The sequence below is a fragment of the Juglans microcarpa x Juglans regia genome, chromosome 3D (genome assembly GCF_004785595.1).
Source record: "Juglans microcarpa x Juglans regia isolate MS1-56 chromosome 3D, Jm3101_v1.0, whole genome shotgun sequence".
NCBI classification, from domain to species: Eukaryota; Viridiplantae; Streptophyta; class Magnoliopsida; order Fagales; family Juglandaceae; genus Juglans; species Juglans microcarpa x Juglans regia.
In genome coordinates this window covers 13,165,765-13,189,339 of record NC_054598.1, presented here as the reverse complement: position 1 = coordinate 13,189,339, position 23,575 = coordinate 13,165,765, and the positions used below count along the sequence as shown (strand labels likewise).

The 23,575-nt window shown below is 33.8% G+C and overlaps 1 protein-coding gene across 1 annotated transcript; it reads right to left on the bottom strand.

Moving 5' to 3' along the window:
* Positions 1-172: 172 nt before the first annotated feature.
* LOC121254771 (HIPL1 protein-like) lies at positions 173-3,692 on the bottom strand. Its single transcript, XM_041154919.1, has 7 exons — positions 3,519-3,692; positions 3,257-3,414; positions 1,821-2,603; positions 1,495-1,711; positions 1,174-1,352; positions 832-1,058; positions 173-666 (listed from the first exon to the last, which is right to left on the bottom strand). The coding sequence occupies exons 1-7, from the start codon at positions 3,613-3,615 to the stop codon at positions 258-260; spliced, it is 2,070 nt and encodes a 689-aa protein (XP_041010853.1). The 5' UTR covers positions 3,616-3,692; the 3' UTR covers positions 173-257.
* Positions 3,693-23,575: the final 19,883 nt, after the last annotated feature.

The window sequence follows — 23,575 nt, the reverse complement described above, 5'->3', positions numbered from 1 at the left end:
GGGCTATGTTTCTCCAATCATGTGCAATTATCAAGGTGATGGGCATGGCCTTTACATTTCCTGCTTAAAATAGAACATTACTACAAAGTTTAGATTGGAAAACTTGATCATGGAGAGGTCTACAGTTGGACTGGATTACTATGGGATTAGGGGATTATAGAGGGTCTCTTTCTTGCTTCGAAAATTATAAATGTTATAGATATCTCTAAATTGAGACTAGGTAGGGACATAGTTTTGTAGACTACAGCAATTATCCCTCACAAACGCTCAATTAGAATATAACTTTCAGTTGACAACAAAAAGCCTAGAAAAGAGAGAGACAGAAAGAGCATCCAATGGAAGTTAGTCAACTGGTTTCCACTTGAAGGAGTCTGTAAGATGATGGCAGTGACATTTTCCTTTGAGCAAGTGTAGTTGCAGTGACTTGGACGAACAACTCTGTATACACCACTGCTGGCTAAAATAAAAATATCTTTCCTGTTATCCTCCCCAAATGAGTATATGTAACCCAGAGCAGGTAGAGAGTTTCCTGGTATGGAGCTACAATGGATTGGAGAGTCATGAGCACAACTGAAAGGAATCATGGCAGAAGTAAAGTTTCCACTATTTGCAGGGCTTTCAGCAGCTGCCCAAATGGCACTCCCATACAAATCTGCATACAGGTAACTGAACATACAATGACAGTTAAAAGATTGTTACCAAATGTTCGGAAAACTCTTTACACAAATATTTCGAAGGAGTTTTATTCCACTTCTACTTCTTTAGAAGATCATGTCAGTAAATACTACTTTTAGATAGAAATCTGGAAGAGTTCTTTCTTAAATTACCCACCTTCCAAACATGCATGGATCAGTCAAGGAACGATAAAAATACCCTCCAGATATTGCTGCAGATCCTTCATTATCATTTACATCTGAGTGATTGTAACCCAACACAGGGAAGATTGGATTGGTAGAGTTAGCTGGAGACTGATGAGGGTTATAGGGGAAAGGGCCTTCAAAGACACTCCACCCGTAGTTCCCACCCTTGGTGATTATATCTACCTCTTCATAATGATCCTTTGGCATTTTGACAATAATAAGCATCAAATCTTCTATTTTCAGAACAAAAATAAAAAAAGCAAGCGATAAAATGCCTGTTAAGTGATATTCAAAAGTAATATGGTCTCTAAACCTGCCCAGTATCTGCACAGACGAAGTACAGAGATCTTTCTGAGTCAAAGCTACAACGCCATGGATTTCTTAAACCGAGAGCCCAGATTTCAGGCTGCAAGTCCTTGTCTTCAGAAGAAGGATTATCTTGAGGGACAGAGTAGTTTCCCCAGAGACCTAGGTCACCTATTTCATCTGCGCCTGTAATTAGATAGCAACAAGACCAGAAAGATGGTAAACACAAACATGTACACATTTACGTTATATTGGTTACTGAATAATCTAACAAAAGGGCATAGAACAACCTACACATTCTAATAGTTTATGTGCCATTGTTACTCACTTGGTAGATTATCAATGTCAAGCCTTAAAATCTTTCCAAGCAAGGATTTCTTGTTTTGGGAGAAATAATAAGGATCACCTCCTTTTCCACCGTCTCCCATCATAACATATAAATATCCATCTGCAGGTCCAAATAGAATCTGGCCTGCGTGATTGAATGCAAACGGAAGTCCCAGTGTAAAAACCCTTCTCACCTCTATTGGGCTGGCACTGTATCCCTGGGAATTATATAATTTACAAGTACGTCAATAAGCAAGAGACGCCTAGCAACTGTCATGGCTGAGATGCAATAACCGACAAGGTATAGATATCTACTGAGAAAGGTACCGATGTGCCATTAGCAGTGAACTCTGCAATAACTTTATGATACCGGCATGGCTGAGCTGCATTAGAAGAACCTATCTTTGAAGGATCACAGTCTACATCTGTGTTACAAGCACACCTTCCAGAACACCCTGGTGTTTTGACCTTATCACAATTGAATGAAGCAAAGAAACGACCATTTTGGGCAAAGTTGGGATGAAAAGCCATACCCATCATCCCAAAGCTACTATCAGAGAAGACTCTATCAGACAAATCCATAAAGGGCCTGGACATGTCCAGCCCCAGAGTAGCTCCTGAACTTTGCTCAGGTATGGTAGCCAACCAAATTTTGCCCGATTGGTCAGAGAAGAAGGCACTGTTAGACCCATCTGGATGTGCAACCATATTGAGGTAAGACCCATTTCCAATTTTCTCAAGACACATGCCCATTGGTGGAAGCACAGTTTCAGTTTTTTCAAGTGAGACTTGTTCACCATTGAAACATATTGATTTATTGTCAGAAGAGCCACCAAATGCATCACAGAAAACACTTTTTGACTGCCAGAGTTTGTTTAGTTTGGATGGACTTGAATCCACTGGTGCCTCACCCCTACCTTGTAGTGAAGGGGCGAAAGGGGAATTCAGTATAGACACATTTTGACATGCATCCCAGACAGTCGAGCAAAAGCTACTTGGTGCCTTGTTTGACAGGGATGAGTTTCGCAATAGAGTGGAGCTGCAAAGAACAGGAACCGCTTGAGGTCCCGATTCAACCTTAAATAGCTGAGCTGAGAACTGATCACACCTCTGCAAATAATAAAATTCCATAAGCTTTCAACTATTAGGATGATCTTCTCATTTAGAAATGTATCCAATGCTATACTGAACTTACAATGACAGCTGATAAGGCAGATGACCCACATTACTTAAATACCTATATGCCCACAATCTCTAAGACATACTTTAGGACAAATCCAAAAGCTTCTAGACAAGGACAACTAAAATAATAAGACAAATGTGTTGGTCATTTTTCCCATAAATTGCCAATGAATCACTTTATATTTCTTTGTTTCCACATTCCATTTTCGTCTATTCAGATAGGAAACAAAGCAAGAATGTGGAACAAAGGTATATATGCATTATCAAGTAAGCCTGACCATAATTTACATCCATGGAAATACACGACTTATTTCAGGACATCAAGAAGCAGTCGCCTTGACAAATTTCACTCCCATACCAGTACAGAACAGCCTCTACAACAGGTTAGACATAATGTCGGCATGAAGTTAGTTGATTTCATCATATGTAAAACTAGGACAATTGGTCATAAGATGGTCCGTCAACTTCATATGATAAGCATCCTGACAAAACAAAATCTTCTTTGTGGTTTATAACCAATCCTCAACGAGTTTGAACAATTTAAACGAAGTTATCACTATAACATGATCAACAAGACTTACTGAACAGAGAGTTGATTTCACAAGAGTAGCACAGCCAGGATCAGAGATATTCATTTCATGAAATTGCTTCTGCAACTGTAGGTCTTTGGCTGAGTCACAGCACACACTTCCATTGTAAGGACAAAAGACCAGAGGTCTCTTTGGAATGTGAGGTGCCCCTACGCCAGTTAAATCAAAGAAAAGCTTTTCAGCGACACAAAGATAACCCAAAAACAGATATTAAACTAAAACGTGGGCGCGCATAACGGAAGTGAGAGAATACTTGAATCACTGCATAATGGAAGTGAAGAAGAAGGGTAATTAAGCAGTAGGAAGTGAACAAACAAAATGAGGATTGTGACAGCCACAGAGTCTTCCATCCTCCCAAAACTGACAAAATACAAGGAACAAGAAGAGAAACAGCAATAGCTAGCCCTTCTCTTCAACCCTCTAACGATACATATACAGTAAGATCAGTCACTAATCATTTGACATTGAATCAGAGAGGACAAAATATACTAACTTTAGTAGTTATCATTTCGACAGAATCAATACCAAAGCTAAGTAACAATTCAAAAGTTAAGTTGACTTGATTGTCTAAATGGGTGGCGTGGACAGAAAATATGAAGGTAATCACATTACTCTTAACAGGAAGATTTATAAACTAAGAAAAAAAATGAGGGACAGTATGGAGAATAAGTACCATAACCCACTTTCTTTTTTTTTTTTATTTTCTTTTAAAATTTGATCTGAGAATGGGAAGAAGTTGCACATGTCAAAATCTAAGCGAGGGCGGAACTGTAGAGTGTTAAGCAGAGTGGTTTGGATTGAGAGATGAGATAGATAAGTTGAGATGATTTATAAATAGTAGTAAGATTATGAGTTAAAATTTATGAATAGTAATAAATAATAATGAACTCATCTCCCAATTCAAACTGACTCTTAGAAAAGATATCAGACAATAAGAACAGGGACTAAGAAAATGAAAAGACAAATAATATATATTAAAGAAAAAGGCCACAAAAGGAGTGATGCGTGGTGGTGATTTTCAACAGGATACTGCTGATTTTTCTTTTCGTTTCTTTATCTTGGTCCACTAGAGAGCCGAGCCAGCACACAGAGATACGTTAAAATTTAATGTTATCTGAAAAACGAAAGACCGCACTGATATATAATAACATGCATCATCATAAGACACAAGCATGCGCATACAGTTTATTCGCACATAAAAAAATTTAAAGAGTTAATCAAAATTGTTCATGACCATAAGTTACAAAATCATTTTCTAATCAGCATCTTAATTCATGATTGATTTATAATGTTTGTCCATAGTATAAATTAATTCCAAACATTAAAATTAGTGGTTTGAGCATCATATTCCAATCAACTAGTTTTTATAGTAATGTGAATTATGTGTGGGGACAGTATAATTAAATCAATTTAGAATAAAGGTGTAAATTATAAAAATCAAAATAGGAAAAAGCTATGAATAATGCCTTGCACAGTACCATTAACCCCTATATATTTAAACCTTTTTTTAAGAGAAAATCTATTCTTAAGCCGATTTGATATCCCACGCCACACACCTGTTTGATACGTAGCCAACCAAGTCTACTCAACCGTTTAAAGAGAAAAAGTAAAAAAATGGGCTTGGAGACTCCTCTCCCAATCTGTATGTTCTCTTTCCCACTTCCTTTTTTCAGCTCTGTCCTCTCTCCCATCCCCTTTGGTTCTTTTGTCCTTTTTTCAATGGTGTTCTCTTCCACCTCCATTCCAACTGTGTTCTTCTTGTTCTTTCGTCTGTTTGCAAGCTTTAGCCTCTAGTCCTAGTTTAAAGCTCTCTACCCCTACACGTTTCAAGCTCCATTTTTGCAACGTTGTTCTTCTCTCACTTCAATCCAAATCTCATCTGAGTAGCAAGATTATTTCACTTTTCGATCAAGTAATAACTCAAGATTTGAGAGAAACTCGTGAGACTGATGTTCTTTCGACAAGTTCTCCAGACAAAACATCTTGAATGAATTCCATGTTGAAATCAAGAAGAAAGCTTTGCTGAGTTGTGAAGGAGTTAGTTGCAAGTTAGGTCGTATATGGCAATGGATGCCCACAGTGAAGTTGAGTGAGATCGTTGTTGCTGACAATGAAATTAAGTGAGATAGGAGAAAATAGAAATAGAGTTGAAGAAATAGTTAGAAGAATAAAGATCGTATTTGGGAGAGATTAAGATTTAGAGATGATGGCTTTGAATTTTGGAAAGGTCACAATTTAAGGTAGAGAGTGAGACATAATTTTGATTATTATATATTTTATATATTTTTAATAAAAAAAATAATCTGACACCTTATCAGATGGAGTGTGTTATGCAGTTAGAGGTTGTAGTATAAAAGAACTCATTTAAACTATTTTTTAATGAGATTTTCTTTTACCTGTGTAAATAGTTGTCTGACGCGGACACTTATTCCAAGTCAACCTTATAATCTCCTGCCCTGTTGTCTAGAATTCATTCCTTTGCCGTACGTGTATTTTATTTTATTATTATATTTTTTTTAAATTCATACCTAAAATATAATAAATAATTTAATATTTTAAAATTTTAAAATAAAAATAATATTAAAAAGTAATATTTTATTTAATTTTTAACAAAATATATCGTCTTTCTCCGCTCGAAACTATATAACCAAGGAGGGAGCTACTTCATCCGCCTGGCCTGGGGCTGACCACTATAAATTAAGGTGCATGCATGGGTTGGTCAGAAAAGGATGCACATCATGCGGATTGCGAAGGGGTCACGGACGGAATGGCATGGAAAGAGGTGAGATTTAAATTTTAGTAGTAAGATATGTGAAGAATAATGATAGAGTGATTTTTTTATTACTATTTTTTTATTATTTTTTTTTGTATTTGATATTTTTTTTAATTTTTTCTTAATAATTAAGAATGTTAAAAAAATACTTAAAAGAAAATGATAAAAAAATAAAAAGTTTTGGAATACACTTGGATAGTAAATTGGTAGTAATAGGGTAGTAAGCCTATTACTACTTTTTTGTGAATAACAGTGAGATAGTTTGAGTTAATTATTTATTAAATTTTGAGAAAAAAGAGAGAAAAAGTTAAATAAAAAATATTATAAAATTAAAAATTTGTTAGAATATAATTTTTTAATATAATTTTTGTTTTGAAATTTAAAAAAATTGATTTTTTTTTTTTAACTTTGAAAAAATTATACTGATTAATTTGAAAGTATTTATATTTAAATGATGTTTGAGAATGAAATGAAATGAGATGAGATGAGATGAAAATTATTTTCAAACATTCCCGTTTTAAATTAATATGTTTCAAGGTACACAGTACAATTCGTTATCACTCGTCTAAAAGGACTGCAAATTAATTATATTACCTAATTAAGTAAAAACAATTGGACAGTGCTATTTGGCCACCGCTAGGCATATCGTTAGTGTAACTTTTTTTAAAATATTTTAAAAAAATACACAAATTTATTAATAATTATTTTCTTAATCATTAAATAAAACGAATTAAAATAAAATAAAATATATAAACGGTCAAAATAAATGGACAAAACCATAGAGCATTTTCTAAAAAAATTTTCTCATGAAAAAATAAATAATTAAAGAAACTTTTAGAGGACCTTGATCAGTGAAATTAGTTAATTATCCTAAGATCTAACAATTAACTTTACGTACGTACCTGCCTTAATTATAGGAATCGTCAGCTTAAAAGCTAAGTTGTAATAGAACCAATTAATTAATCGAGATGGACAAAAAAAAAAAAAAAAAAAAAAAAAAAAAAAAAAAGATACAAATATATATACCTGAGTGAGCAATTTATTGTTTCTAAAGTATATATCTGCAAGTAGGAGTGACAATATGTGACACGATCCGTGAATCCAATACGAATACAACACAAACTTAGCCGTTAGGATTTGATGTTAACAGGTTTAAGTTAAAATAAGTTGACCCATTAAAACACGATTTATAAACGGGTCAATAATGGGTCCTCCTGCTTAACACGAAATCGACCCATTTTGACCGGTTTTCAATTTATTTCAAAATTAAAATTTTATTATTATTAAGTTATAATATTGGTATTTCTTAGTATGCTTATATTTTTATTGTTTTTATTTTTGGTATTGTAATATTAGATCTATGCTCATATTAGTTATTGTATATTTTGTAATATTGGTTTTATTATATATTAAAATTTAAAAAATATTGATATATGATATTGTGATTATTAATAAATATAGATTTTAAATTTTATGTAAAATTATATTAATCAGGTCCAATGAGTTATGCGTTTTAATTCAACCTATTTATATAAAACAAATGGATTTAAATGAGTCGTATAGTGTTAATTATTTTTAATTAATTATTAAACGAATCAAAACAGGTAACATGAAATGACCTGTTATCTAAATGGGTTGGGTTAGGGTAGGGGTGTAACCGGTCTGGTTTGGTCCTGTTTTAATATACTATATTATATAATATATATTATAGTATATTATAATATATAGTGATATAGTATTAGTATAACTATTAATATATTAGACTATAATGATATAAGATTTAATATTATATTAATTAGTAATTTATCATATAATACAAAACTATTTTATATATAATTATATATTATATACAAAAATTATATACAATATAAAAAATTATAATATATATATAAATCGGTCCAATCCGGTCTTAGAAAAAGAAAAATTGGAACCGGACCGATTTTGACCGATTTTAAGAAAAAAAAAAAAAAAAACCAGTATCTAACCTAACCAAACTTGATACTGGACCAAACCCACCCGTTCGGTCCGGTTTAGTCTGGTTTACTAATTCACTGATTTGTTTTTACATCTCTAGGATAGGGTTTGAAAATTTGACATATTTAGCTTAACGGGTTAGATTCGGATTGATTTATATAATCGAATATTTATGACTTGACACGATACGAACACAATTCAAAACCACGATTTGCCACCCCTATCTGCAAACAACATGATCATGATTTAGTACAAGATGTTTATGTAAAAGTATTTTATTCTTAAGTATGTATGTAGATCAGCACATCATCTACATTAATGATATGATAAGATTTAATTGATAAGATTTAAATTTTAAAACTTATATTTCAAATCAAACTAAGTTATATACGGAGTGTGTAGTGCTGAGGCCTTGTAATAGCATTATTTAAAAAGAAAAAAGGTTTTCTTTTTATCAAGTTTCTATGTTTTGCTTACTCAACTTTTGTCTATTTCGCTGGTCTACCGTTTAAGAGCATTGGAAGTCAAAATTTGGCTAGATAGCTCAAAAGTGAGTTGCATTAGACTATGCAAACATTCGAAACTCCATTTTTGAGCTATAGCAAATCTATATCTTTTTCTAAATTTAATCAGTTACTATTTATCTTTAAACTATTATTTTACTCTACAATTATTCCCAACAAACTCGTAAGCACCATAATCCTCCATGGTTAGAAAATAATAATTTTAAGTAAAAATTAAATTATTAATTAATATATGAAATGTATTTACAAAATATAAAAAATAAAAAATTGTAAATAAAAAATTATTAAAATATAATATTATATTATTATTTTGACTTTAAAATGGCTAATCCAATGTCAATTACCCTCTCCAAAGATTTTAGCTTTAGCCAAAACATCAAGTTTTAGTTAAAATTTGAACTTAACAATTGCTAGGTCATTGCCAATGCTCTAAGAGTAATGTCATATTGTCTACAGTATTTTATTTGGCCCTTTATTATTATCATCAAATTATAATTTTATGATAAAAAACTCTATGTACAGTTATTTTTGCATATTTTTTGTTTAATCTACTAATGTGATTGCCTGCATCATTTTTTTTTAATATAAAATAACTGTTTTGACCAATCACATTAATAAAATGCACAAAAAATACTTAAAAATGTCTGTATGTAGCAGAACTGTTTTATAATTTACATTTCTTATTATTTCATTTCAAGAAAATTAGAATATAATCATGATATTCACATTATATTATTTCTCTTCCAAAATTTATAATTAACTGGGTGAAGCATATTTAATGAAGAAACCCACCTTCATTGGATAGTGATATGTTACATTTTTAAGAAAAATATAAAACTTAATTTATTGTTGACATGCAATCATCTCTATTTAAGAATTTCTATATAGTTCGATTCCATTGTTCAGTTTCTTTTAATTGTAACATATAAAAACATTAGATGTAAAATTATCAATTTTCTTGGAAGAATGCAAATTCAAACTTTTTTTTTTTCTTTCTTATATTCCACTCTTTCTTTCTTTCTTTCTTTCTTTTTTTTTTTATCAATTTATCAATTGTGTTTATAAAAAATCTCAACTCAACTATTTATGCTAATCTAAAGTATTCGGCCCCTCCAAACTTATAATCCTGATTTCGTTTCTAGCTTCAAGAGAAATATATAGAACACTACAATAGATCCACTACAAGGAAACCAGCTTTTTCCAATGCCCGATTTCGTCGCATGAAGTGTCAAAAATCTCCGCATATATTCTTTCCCGTCGATTTATATAAGGCTGCACGTTGGATGCCATAGTCCATTCACTTTTGTTTTACAGCAACGAAAGCCTTAAATCGCCACAAAAACATGATTTTTCTTGGCCTTTTTTTTTTTTTGCTGCAAATATCAACAAAAATTGCCGCAAATGGGCATTCGGTTTCCCCATTAAGTTATTGGGAAAACTTTATTTCAGCGAGACAAACTCGTTGCAATGCATAATAAATCGCTCCAAATAATAATTCCCTTTTCCATCGGTCATTACATATCGATCGTCGCAATTAGCTTTATTTGGGACGTACAAAAATCTCTGTAAAAACTAATATTATCGCTGCAATTAATTAATACCGACGATTTTGCACGACGTCGCTAAAATTATCTTTAACTCATTTGTACTTATTGCAACTGAAATGAATCGCCGCAAAAATTACTTGTGAATTGGGATTCTGTTGCATCGACCGAATTTCGCCGCAATAAATCTTTTAATAAACTGTTTACTCTTTACCAACGACCTTGTACTTTGCCACAAATTCTCCTCAAAACAATTTTTTTTCCGAGTGACCGTGAGATTTTTATTTTTAGTAGGTAATCTAATTACTCATCAAGTACCCCATTTCAAGTCATGCACTAAAATCCTGTAACACTTTAATGTAAAATGTCTTATATGCAATAAGCTATCAGCACCTGAACACACCAAGTACAATCCCATTAACAGTGATAAGAACAGAGAACTGAAACATAAAGGAAAAAGATGGAACTTCCTGTGATCTACAAAGATGGAACATGTAGGCTTCCCATCAACCAACTCACGCAAATATTGAACAAGTACTGCTTCTCTACTTAAGTATGATCATGCTAGGCAGCTATAACAATATGAAACTGGGCAGGGGTGGGTGGAACATCTTCAACATCACTGCAACCATGCCCTTATACAAGTGGGATATTTTCAATATGCACACACTAACATCAATCTGGCAGTTATAGATAAAAAATAGAATCCTATTTCTGGTCATCGAATATGCATGCATTCTATCCAAAAAGTACAGAGAACAAACCTGAAAAACGCATTTTCTTGAACAACAGCAACGAGGGAAGCATGTTGTTGCAACCCTGAATTATGAAAGAACCACTCAATCAATACCATCCAACACCCAGATTTTTCATCATGTTAATAATAATACCCACAACCAAAAGCCTAATAAAAGTGTGTGTGTGAGAGAGAGAGAGAGTTATGCATACAGAGGATGAATTAAGAGCCAAGATATCAGATTGTACTTGCAGTATCGGAAGTTGAAGCAAACCATTCTATACGTATTTAGTTAGATATATACATTACTTGTTATGCGGGGAAGATAGCCTCCTCAAATTACACCACCATTGTTATAAGAGAAAATATATTTGCAACCATGAATTGTATAATCGTCGCGTAATCGTTTTAAAAAAAAATGAATAAAACATGAAATTTACATGAAAAAAATTAATTTTTTAATAGTAGACACTACTCTCTTTCAAAGTGATTATGTGGCGTTTACACACTTTACGGTTGTATGTAGAATTACTCTTGTTACAAATTGTAAACTACAATGGGTACATATATACACAATAATTAATTAATGCACAAGTCTCTAAATGCCAACTCCATGCTTTATTTAGAGTTGGATTTTTATAAGAAAAAATGTCATTACTAATAGTCAATTTTTTGTAGCAATTAACCAATTGCAACGATTTTCCATCGTTAAACAAGCGTAAAAAATACCGCATGGACAAAGTTTAATTGCAAGGAAATATATTCACATCGATAATAACTTACTTTTTACAAGGATTTATAAACGTCGTCGGTAACGTGTTTATGACAATATATGGGGTCTGGCACATGCATTTTGGACAAATGATATTGTTTTAGAACTTTTTCCCTTTTAATTCTCTTTGTTGTGATTACCCTTTCTTTTTATTTTTTGAGACTTCGGTTGTTAGGATTTTTATTTCTTCGTTAATGTTTTTTTTTCTTTAGTAACGAGTCATATATACAAGGAGCAAGTGCCGTCTTTTGCCCAATAGGAAATTGAATAATTCTACTTAATATCTCACACATTACACATCACAACTCTTTTAATTTTATTTTATTTTATAATAAATATATAATATATAAATGATGAGTAGAACAACTCATTTAATTTAATTGATAAATATATATATATATATATATATATATAATATGCGATGTAAAATGCTAAGTAGCATAACTCAAGAAATTAGGTCCATTAGTATTGAGCTTGCTTGATGTTGGGGACCGGGGGAATTGGAAATTGGGTACTTGTTTTTTCTTGGAAGGGAACGGCCCATATAACTGGCCCAATTGAACTGGGTGATTTTATACCCTATTTAAAGGGATTTTCTTGGAAATTGGGTGATTTCTTTTACCTTATTTGTGAAATACAAGCATTTGTTTTTGTTTTTTCTTTCGAATCACGTGCATTTATTTTTTGATGCGGCTACTATATCGTTTGATCTTAATTATTGGTGATATGCTCAGTATAAAAAAAGTTTTTTTATCCTTTTTTTTTCATATATTTTTAATATATTTAAAAAATAAAAAAATAAATATTAATATATTTAAAATTAACTTTTTAATTATTAAATAAAAATAATAATAATAATTTTAAACAGCGATAAAATAGAAGTGTAAAAAAAAAATTGAGTAAGATAATGTTTTCCTTTAATTTTTTAAAAACCCTAAACTGAGTAGGTGGTTGTAACTGTCACACCATTGTAGGGCCAACATGTTCTTGATAATTTCCAGAAAGTGGGCTCCATTCATTTTGATTAGGTTTTGTCGAACATTATGATACGTTCCATCCACGAAGTACAGGTGAGGATTTGATCCGATTCTTTCAGTTTTAGTGGCCAGAGTGCAATATTTTTTGTTTCTTTCCCGAGAAGCAAAGATGATACATGACGAGGGATAGAATTCTTCAATAAATATTTCAATGTAACTGCAGTGTAAAAATAGTGTTAAAAAGGAAAAATAAAATGAATTTTAAGATCAATTTCTTAATTCCTATCTATATCTTACAAAGAAGGCTTCGTCTCAAAAGATGATTTGTAGTGAATTTTAAGATCAATTTCTTGATCTTTACTCATGTCCTACAAAAAAGACTTCGTCTCAAAAGACGATTTGTAAGTAAGCCATCGCTTCTAACAGTGTAAGTGGGTGCATTGCAGTCAATTATCTTGAGATATAGAGAGCTCCATAGTCACTTTTTCAATATCATCAATTAGGGAAAGCGAGAAGAACATATTAGCAATCCCGGCATTGGAAGGATAGATTTGCAGTGGAGCAACAATCTTTCTGAACACCAATAGTGGTGAGTGCGGACCATGTGCTAGTGGTTTGGAAGTGAGTTGGGATCAATATGAAAGATTGGAAGGTGGGGAACCTGCTAGTACATCGTGTGTAGCCGACAGAGTTGTTAGGGCTCGACGGTGCATGAAGCACGCGCAGAAACAAGCTGCACGTGAGGGCCACGCGCCGACATTTTTAACGTGGTTTCGTGTCGTTCTAGTAGATCGACGACTGTAGAGTGGCGTGGTGGGGCGCGTGTCGATTGATGGTGGCTAAAATACAATAGATCTGAGAAAAACCGAACCAATGGAAGGAGTGACAATAAGTGACACGACCCGTTAACCCAACACGAATACGACACGATAAAAGAGTGTTAGGATTTAGCCTTAACAGATTCGAGTCGAAATGGGTTGACCTGTTAAGACATGATTGCTTAACGAGTTGATAACGTGTTAACCTGTTTTGACCCGTTATAATCCGTTAAGAAAGTTAAAATTATAATTATTCTCCTATATCTAAAAATAAAATTGTTCAAATTTTAATTTCGATACTTTTATTGTTTGGATTGTAATTTTAGACTTGTAGTTAGTTTTATATCTTTTATAAATATTGTGATTTTAACATTTATATAAAATTCTACTAAATTTAACTAGGTCAAACAGGTTAATTTCGGATTTGTTCAACCTATTTATATAAACGGGTCAAAACGGGTTGACACAACACGACTCGTTATGTTAATGGGTCGTGTTAGAGTTTGAGATTTTGATATGATAAGCTTAACAGGTTGGGTTAAAATTGACCCATATATTATAATATGCATGTCTTGACACGACACGAACACGACTTGTTAACACATTTTGACACCCTTACCATGAAAGCATATTCACACATAGAGAGCGGAAAGGAAGAGGAAAATGAGAAGGAAATTGGGAGGAGGGTGGAGCTGCGGCCAATGTTTTCAATATCGTTTCCTATCGACTGGTACAACTAAAATATGCTATACTGCTCGGGTCGGTACAGACAAGTGTATTGTTTGGTGCCAATCAAAATTTCGGCTGTATCGGCCGATATCGACCAATATATCGGATTTCAGCCTATATATATTTTGGCCTTTACTCTTTCTTTTTTCATTTATTCAAACTTCAGACTCATTTTTTGACTCCTAATTCAGACCAAATTATTTATAATTTATATATAATTTATTTATATATAAACTATTCTGAAATAGTACCAGTATCGAAATATCTCATTTCAATATCTTGATCGAAATGGTCACCGAAACGATATTCAAAACATTAGTTGTACTCTCACCCTCCCCTTCAGCGAGAGCTATCAAAAGGATTTGACTTTTCTAGAGAGAAGTCATAACTTCTCTTTCTAAAAGAGCTGATTGTCATGCATAAGTGCAATATAAATGATAACATTATTTTTATAAAAAAAATTTTGCTCTTATTGTCTAACTTTATTGCGATCACTAATTAAAAACATCTATATTACTTCTTACTTTTTATCTCATAAGATGATATTGTTCATTAATTTTTATATTTTTTTTATAAAAATAAAAGATCTTTTAAAGAAAATAATAAAAATATCACATTATACCTAATGAGACGTGAGTGTAATTTATAGCACTGTTTCATACCAATTACACGACTCGATTACCATCTATTATCATAAACAGAGAATTATTGTTTTAGCAGTAGTCCATGAATCAACAGCCGAAATATGACTATTTTTACTTAAATTACCAAATAAAAAATACATTCATCATATATTTTGTGTTTCAAGTAAAATTGTCTGTTTTTCTGCATGTAGTTTTTCAAACATGTAGGGGAGAGCTCAAAATTTTAGCTGAAAGTGAGAGGGAAAGGGGGTTCAGGAGAGGGGCATGTGAGAGATAGAGTCACGTCCTTGCTTTGATTTACCATGGTTTAGTTATGGCCAAAGAGCAATATGTGGGAGTGCTTTTTCTTTTCTTTTATTTTACTTAAGGACGATGGATTTTTAAAGAGCAACAACCAAGGTAAAAAAAAAAAAAATGGCCCAACAAACATGAAACACCCTCATATATTCAATGCAGTTTAAGTCCATTACAAGAAAAAAGGAAAACTGAAGTTTAAAAAAAAAAGAGAGATGGAAATTTGGGCGAGATGTAACAAGCCGATTGAATGTTATTAGAAATTGAATAAGGATAATTCTATTGGGCTTAAATTAGATTTAATGGATTGTTTTGGATAAGTTCACGAGCTATAATTTATTGAGGTTGTCTAGAAATTTTAATTAAGCTCATAGGTCCCAATAGTTTATTTAAGGTCTCTTAAGGTTTAGTAGATGGGCTTTGCTACATATCATCATAAATTACACACCACACATGTTTTATTTTTTTATTTTTTTTATTTTAATCCTACTAAACTAATTGAGTTCTTCTACTCATCTTTCATATACCACACATTGGAAAGAAAAAAAAAAAAAATCATGTGTGGTGTGTGGCATTAGAAGGATGAGTAAAATTTTTCTTGGTAGATTTTGTATAGTATTAATAAGCTAATATTTATAGCAAACCCAATTGAGGGTTATAATTGTCGCGGATCCAAAATGGATTATGGAATTTTATCAGGCCTAGTGATTGCGTTTAAAGCCTTTTTAATATTTATGAAGTAAGTGAACCCATATTTATTGAGTACTAGATGAAAAATTTATTTAAAAGTTCAAAAAATATTTATTGGACAAGTTAGGCTCGTTTTAAAATTTAAGAATGTCCCATTATGATTGTTAAATCACTAAGCTCACAAGATAAGACCCCAAGACCCATGGGTTAAGCCCATAAAATGGACACAAACCCATGAGGCCCAAGACCCATTTTTTTAAAACTCCACGCCGATGCATGCCTTCTTCTTCATGCGTACTAGGGTTTCAAGCAAAAGTACACACACATATACACACACACGATATGTATACACATTCATACATAGCTTTGCCACCTACAGAGCACACGGACCACACAACATAACCACCATCTTTAGCCTAAGATTGTTGCCGCCAACCACTACCCAAGCCCCTCCTCACAATTCGTTCACTCAAGCTCATGGCAATTTCTCCTTCCCGAGCGTTGGAACTAGGGGTGTAAAAAAATCGAAAAATCGGTTGAAATGGACCGGACCGGACCGGACCGTAACCGGTCTGATGCAATACTGGTTCTTAAGAATTAAAACCGGTCCTAAACTGGTGCGGTACCAGTTTTTCATATTTTTAAAACCTATTTAAACTGAACCGGACTGGTATACATATATATATATATATATTTTTTTTTTCAATTTTAATATTATATTATATGCTCGATTGCTAATTAGTATAACATGAAATTCTAATCTTATAATTCAAATCTGTTAATCTTATAACATAAAATTGATGTAACATTTGATGTAAGTTAGATATTACTTATATAACTAGACACTAATTATACTATTTAAATTTTATTATTCAGATTTATTAATCTCACTAATAAGTTAGACACTACTTATACTATACTAGTATAATTGAACATTAATGAATTAGTAATTATTAATAATAAATATTAAATTCTAATAATTCAGTTTAGCATTGAAAAAATAATAATACTAAATTTATATAGTGTCATACGTAGAAATGGTAAATCGAAAAATTGAACCGAACTGAACTGAATCGAAACTGAAATCGAAAAAATCGAAAGTTTCAGTTTTGGTGATGAATCGGTATGTATTGGTTCTTAAATTTTTAAAACCGGTGCATACTTGTTTGATTCCAAAACTTGTCCAAAATTGGACTGAATCGGACCAATTACACCCTTAATTGAAACACATAGGCCATAGAAGCACTGTAGCCCCCTGGAAGCTATCGACAAGCTAGCAAACTGTACCACAGCCCCATTCAGCCCCAAACCCCGTTGAAACCGTGGTGCACTTCCTCCATGCCACCATCCTCTTATTGCAACCTCCAATGCGAAGCAATCGTGAAGACCAAGAGACAACTAGCCCTTACACCACATGATGATATCTATCTCACACCCAGACCACCACGGGCCACCCATTGCTGGAAGTAGCCACCCTACCCCCCCCCCCCAAAAAAAAAAAAAAAAAAAAACAAACAACCATCGAAGCCACCACATTCATAGCCCTTATTTTGCACTCAGAAAAATTGGTGCTGCACCATTCCCCACCTCCAATCCCACGATGCCTCTCAAATTCTCCTGCCACCAACACCACGTACTCATCCAAGCCTAAGCCACCCCTACATAAAAACACAACCTTTGTCTCATGCAACAAGTGATTCTTTTACATATGTTGCTCATATGACTAATCCAAGAGGGGGTGTATTGGGTTGTTCAAAAAAATAATAAAAATTATAAATTAAATGCACAATATAAAATGTGAATAAAATACTAAATAATAGTAAATATAAAGAGTAAAGGTGAGAGAGATACAAACTCAATATGTTAACAAGGTTCAGCCCCACTACCAACATCCTTACCTCAAACTACTCATGAGAATTCCCAAATTCATTATTTAACCTCCTTTAGGTGGAGATAGAAATCCATTAAACCAATGAGCAACACTACTTCAAAGAATTCGTGTATAACATATTCTACACTCACAATCACATTCTAAGTAGTGATTCAGCTATTTCCCGTGTAGAACTCTTACTATACTCACAAGAATTACACATACTCTTTTTCTGTTTATACAAAAGCTAATAGTTGGTAGATTTTTAGAGTACACTCTTCAATGAATGAAATAAAAACAGTATAACGTAACCTATATTTCTCTCAAAATGAACAAGTGTTATGGCTCCAAACTTAGAAAAGAGAGATTGAAAGTTTTTTATGAATGATTGTTGTAAACCTTGTAGTTGATATGTGATTTTAAAGATTTCAAATGAGTTATTTATAGACATACGAGACTTCATTTAAAAATTTCAAACTTTCAAAAATATTATGCACGTGTGAAAAATGATAATCAACCATATTTCAAATTTTCAAATTTCAAACATATTATGTACATGTGAAAAATGACAATTTATCATCTTTCAAATTTTAAACAAATCATGCACATGTGAAAACTCTCAATCAATCATTTTTCAAATTTCAAATTTCAAACTTTTAATCATATCATGCACATGTTGAAAAATGACAATCCATCATCTTTTAAATCTCAAACTTTTAATTATTTTACTTGAAAAATGACAATCAATCATACTTCAAATTTTAAACTTTTAATCATTTCATGCACATGTGAAAAATGCAAAATAATTTTTCATGAATATATTAAAAATATTTTTTAGCCTTAACCCTTCTTTTTAATTTTAAAAGAGATGTACAAAAATACTCTTAGAGTTTCATTTGTAAACTTGTTCCATTTTTTGCTCATGTTTGATTTGTTGATGTTGAAAAATAACAATCAGTCATCTTTCAAATCTCAAACTTTTAATCATATTATGTACATGTTGAGAAATGACAATCAATCATACTTTAAATTTTAAACTTTTAATCATGTCATGCACATCGAACAATGCAAAATAATTTTTCTTGAATATATTAAAAATATTTTTGAAGCTTAACCCTTTTTCGAATTTTGAAAGAGATGTACAAAAATACTCTTAGAGCTTCATTTGTAAGTTTGTTCCCTTCTTGCTCATGCTTGATTTGTTATGTCCATGATCTTCAAGACTTCATTATGTGAACAACTTGAGACTCCTTTATGCTTGAACTCCTTTGTTGTCATCAAAATCCATAAGTGATAGAGTTATATGATGCTTGATAAAGATATTTGTAAAACAAGGTAAATGGCTGAAATCCTCCTTACCGTATAAGGGGATAACTCTTCATTATATATACACGATATGTACAGTTGTAAACTCCTATATAATAGGAAAAAATCAAATACAAATAATGAGCATATCCATACAACTATACAAGTGGATATTATGCTAATGGAAAAGGAAGGCAGCACGTAATGGATATTATGCTAACAGAAAAGTAAGGCAGCAGCACGTATCATGGAGAATTTGATTCTCCTTTATCACCCCCTGCAAGGTGAGCGTGGCAGAAGGGATAACGCTGAGCTTGCTTCCAAAGAGAACAAATTGCGGCTTGGTAACTCCTTTGGTCAGAGAATCAGTGAGCTGCAGATGTAAAGGAACAAAATCAATTTTCAAAGTGTCATTATCAATAAGTTCATGAACAAAATGGTAGTCGATCGCAATATGTTTAGACCGAGGACGAGTAATTGGATTGACTGCCATAAAAATTGAACTTTGATTGTTGCAAAGAATTTTAGGTGGCGCTGAGAGTGTAACACGAAGGTCCTGAAGCAATTGAATAATCCATGCAATATCAACAGTAGCAACAGTTAAGGAGCGATATTCTGCTTCTGCACTTGAACGAGCAATAGTGCTTTGTTTCTTAGAAGACCAAGAGATTAAATTAGCACAAAAAAAAAATAGCATAGCCAGTAGTAGAACGACGTGTATCAGGACATCCAGCCCAGTCCGCATCAGAATAGCCAAGAAGATCACGAGTGGACTGTTTATGAAGTTGAAGACCATGATGAGCAGTGCCTTTAACATAGCACAAAATACGCTTGAGAGCACGAAAATGATCCTCGGTGGGAGCATGCATGAACTGGCAAATGGAATTGACACTGAAGGACAAATCAGGCCGGGTGATAGTTAGGTATTGAAGAGCACTGGCAAGAGAACGAAACAGAGTAGGGTTGGAGAATAGCGTCCCTTCAGCTGATAGATGCTGACCAACAACAAAAGGTGTAAAAATAGGCTTGGCATCAATCATTGAAGCACGTTGCAAGAGATCAAGAGCATACTTCGTTTAACTGAGAAATAGACCCTTCTCATTAGCTTGGACTTCAACTCCAAGAAAATAATGAAGATCGCCCAAATCCTTCATGGAGAATTCGTTGGAAAGCCGAGTAATTAAGGTGTGAACCAGAGAAGTAGTACTTCCAGTGATGATCATGTCATCAACATAAAGCAGTAAGTAAACAGTGCAAAGTGAGGAGTGATAGACAAACAACGAAGAATCAGCCTGACTAGAGTGAAAGCCAAGTTTGAGCAAAAATGAGCTAAATTGATCAAACCAAGTTCGAGGAGCTTGTTTCAAGCCATAAAGAGCATGTTTTAGGTGACAAACATGCTGAGGAAATTGTGGATCAATGTAGCTAGGCGGTTGTTCCATGTACACCTCTTCGTTGAGAAAGCCATGAAGAAAGGGGTTTTTAACATCTAGTTGATGTAAACGCCATCCAAAAGTAACAACCAAGGATAAAATGATTCTAACTGTAGCAGGATGCACCATAGGGCTAAAGGTGTCACCAAAGTCAAGACCATGAACCTGAGAAAATCCTTGAGCCACAAGACGTGTCTTATGATGCTCAATAGACCCATCAGAGTGAAGCTTTGTTTTGAAAATCCAGCAAAAGCCAACCACATTATGATGCTAAGGACGAGGTACAAGAACCCACGTATCATTTTTCTTCAGTTCGTGAATTTCATCATCCATAGCCGAGAGCCATTCAGGATGTTTTGCAGCAGACTTGAAGCCCCGTGGCTCTTTGAGAGCAAGAAGAGCCTAAAACAACTGAGAAGAAGATGAGATATTCATAGCATGATACAACCGTGGTTTGAATATACCAGCTTTCCTTCTGGTAATCATCGGATGGCTGGAAGTGGTCACTCGAGGAGAGGACGAAACGGGGGAAGGAATGGTAGAATCTGGAACGACAGAATCCAAGAGAGGTTCCTCATCAAGAGGAACCTACAGACCAGGAGAAGAAGTCGATGACAGGTGTGGAATATCACTGCAAAGCAGACATGGTGAATTCGAAAAAGATGGTGAAGGCAAAGAATCTGAAGAACTAACGTTAGAAGAACTAGAAACACATTCCTAACACTCAGAAAAATGAATATAGTCACTGTTAGATGGCAGATTTTGCACAAAATCACCATTATAAGGAAAGATATGTTCATGAAACTGCACATGTCGAGAAACCGAAATCCTTTATGAAGGGGATTGTATCCTAAAAAGACACAAGGAGCAGATTTTGGAGACAATTTATTAGATGAGTAATCTCTCAAATAAGGAAAGCAAAGACACCCAAAAGTACGAAGCATAGAGTAATCGGGTTGCTTACCAAACAGGAGCTCATAGGTGTTTTGCCAGCAAGAGACGGTGATGGGAGTCGGTTAATGAGAAAGATGGCAGTGGAGAAGGCCTCAACCCATAAGGAGAGCGGCACATGAGCATGAAACATAAGAGTAAGACTCGTTTCTGTGACATGAAGATGCTTACGTTCGGCAATTCCATTCTGACTAGGAGTGTAAGGACATGCCAGACAAAGATCAATGCCACAAGAATGCATATGAGAGCGAAACTTATTATTAGTAAACTCAGTTCCACCATCACACTGAAATGATTTGATTTTTGTGAAAAATTGTGTCTTAATAAAACGTTGTAAAAGAATGAAAGTATCAAAGAAATCAGATTTGTGTTTTAAAGGGAATATCCAACTAAATCTGGTACAATCATCAATGAAAACAACATAGTATCTATATCCAGCAAAAGAAGAAACTGGTGACGGACCCCATAGGTCACATTGTAAACGATGAAAATGCATGGCACAACGTTCATCATTTAGAGAAAAAGGTAAACAGTGGCTTTTGCCGAGCCTACAACCAACACAAATTTCACCAATTTTTTACTACAAGAAATAAATCCTAATTTAGAAAAAGAAGCAACCGTACGATAATGTGGATGACCAAGACGAGCATGCCATAAACGAAAAGATGCTTGTGGTGAAGAAGTAATGGACATGAAGGCATGATGACGACGATCCAACACGTAGAGACCATTTTCACATCTTCCAACTCCCAGTACCACTCATGTGACCCTATCCTGTATGGTAAAACCAGAGGAAGAGAAGGTAACACAACAATTATTGTCTTTAGTAAGTTGACTAATAGAAATAAGATTTTTCTTAATTCCAGGAACAACTAAGACATTAGATAAAAGAAGAGGACTAGACAGAACAAGAGAAGAAATGAAACCAGTGTGAGAGATTGTTAAAGACTGGCCATTGCCAACCATGACACGTTCATTACCAAAATAGACAGCCGATTGATCCACACCCTCGTGTCACTAGTCATGTGGGACGTTGCACCAGAATCAGGGAACCATTCAGCATCATTAAAATCCTAAATTGAGCAGGCAGAAAATGCCTCAGCAAGGTTAGCCGATTCATCATTAAAATCCTAACTGAGAGGCTGAAGACCGATGCTTCACTTTCTTATGACCAGCCACTTTGGAAGTCTGCTGCATAAAATAAGCAGAGTTGGAAGATGAATGGGAAACTGATCGTTCAAAGATTTCAAGGCTCCAAGCTTTCGGAACAATCTCTGCAAAGGATGGTAAAGGAAGCTGTGACATCATGGTGGTAGAAAAGATCTTGTAGTCGGGTCCTAATGCGTGTAGGTACCAGTGGACTTTATCTGTGTCGTCAATGGGACAACCAATAGCAGCCAGTTGATCGCAAAGACCTTTGAAGGTGCGAGAAAACTCAGCAATGGATTGAGAGCCACAGTGCATCAGCTGGAGTTCATCCTTGAGTTGCAGCTCTCGAGTCTTCGATCGGTGCGAAAATGAGACTTCAAGCGCATGCCAGGCCTCATGGGAGTGACGGAAACCCAGTACCTCACTCATAAATTCCTCTGTAAGAGAAGAATAGAGTAAACTGAGTAATGTCTGATCGGTATGCAGCCACAAGGTATATGCAGGATTGGACTTTGGGGTGCCATCAGAAGTAGTAATCATGGGAGAAGGAGTCGTGATGCTACCGTCCAAAAAACCAAAAAGTTATTGACTAGATAATAGAGGAATGAATTGATTTCTCCACAATAGATAATTGGAGGAGGTCAGTTTAATGGTGAGCATATGCACCATTGTGTTGAGTAGAAGAGTAGGAGGTGAAGAAGACGAATCAGCCATGGTCAGACTCGAAAAAAAAAAAAAAACCTGAAACTGATACCATAAAGATGTTTGTAAAATACGGTAAATGGCTGAAATCCTCCTTACCGTTTAAGGAGATAACTCTTCATTATATATACACGATATGTACAGTTGTAAACTCCTATATAATAGGAAAGAATCAAAAACAAATAATGAGCATATCCCTACAGCTATACAAGCAAATATTATGCTAACAGAAAAGGAAGGCAGCACGTAACAGATATTATGCTAACAAAAAAGTAAGGCAGCAGCATGTATCATGGAGAATTTAATTCTCCTTTATCACTTGAAGTCTTGGGTTCAACAATCTCCTCAATTTCTCCTATGACAAACACTTACAGTAGAATTCTAATATTTGTAGTAATGCTTTAACTTCCTCTAAGAATGTGCGT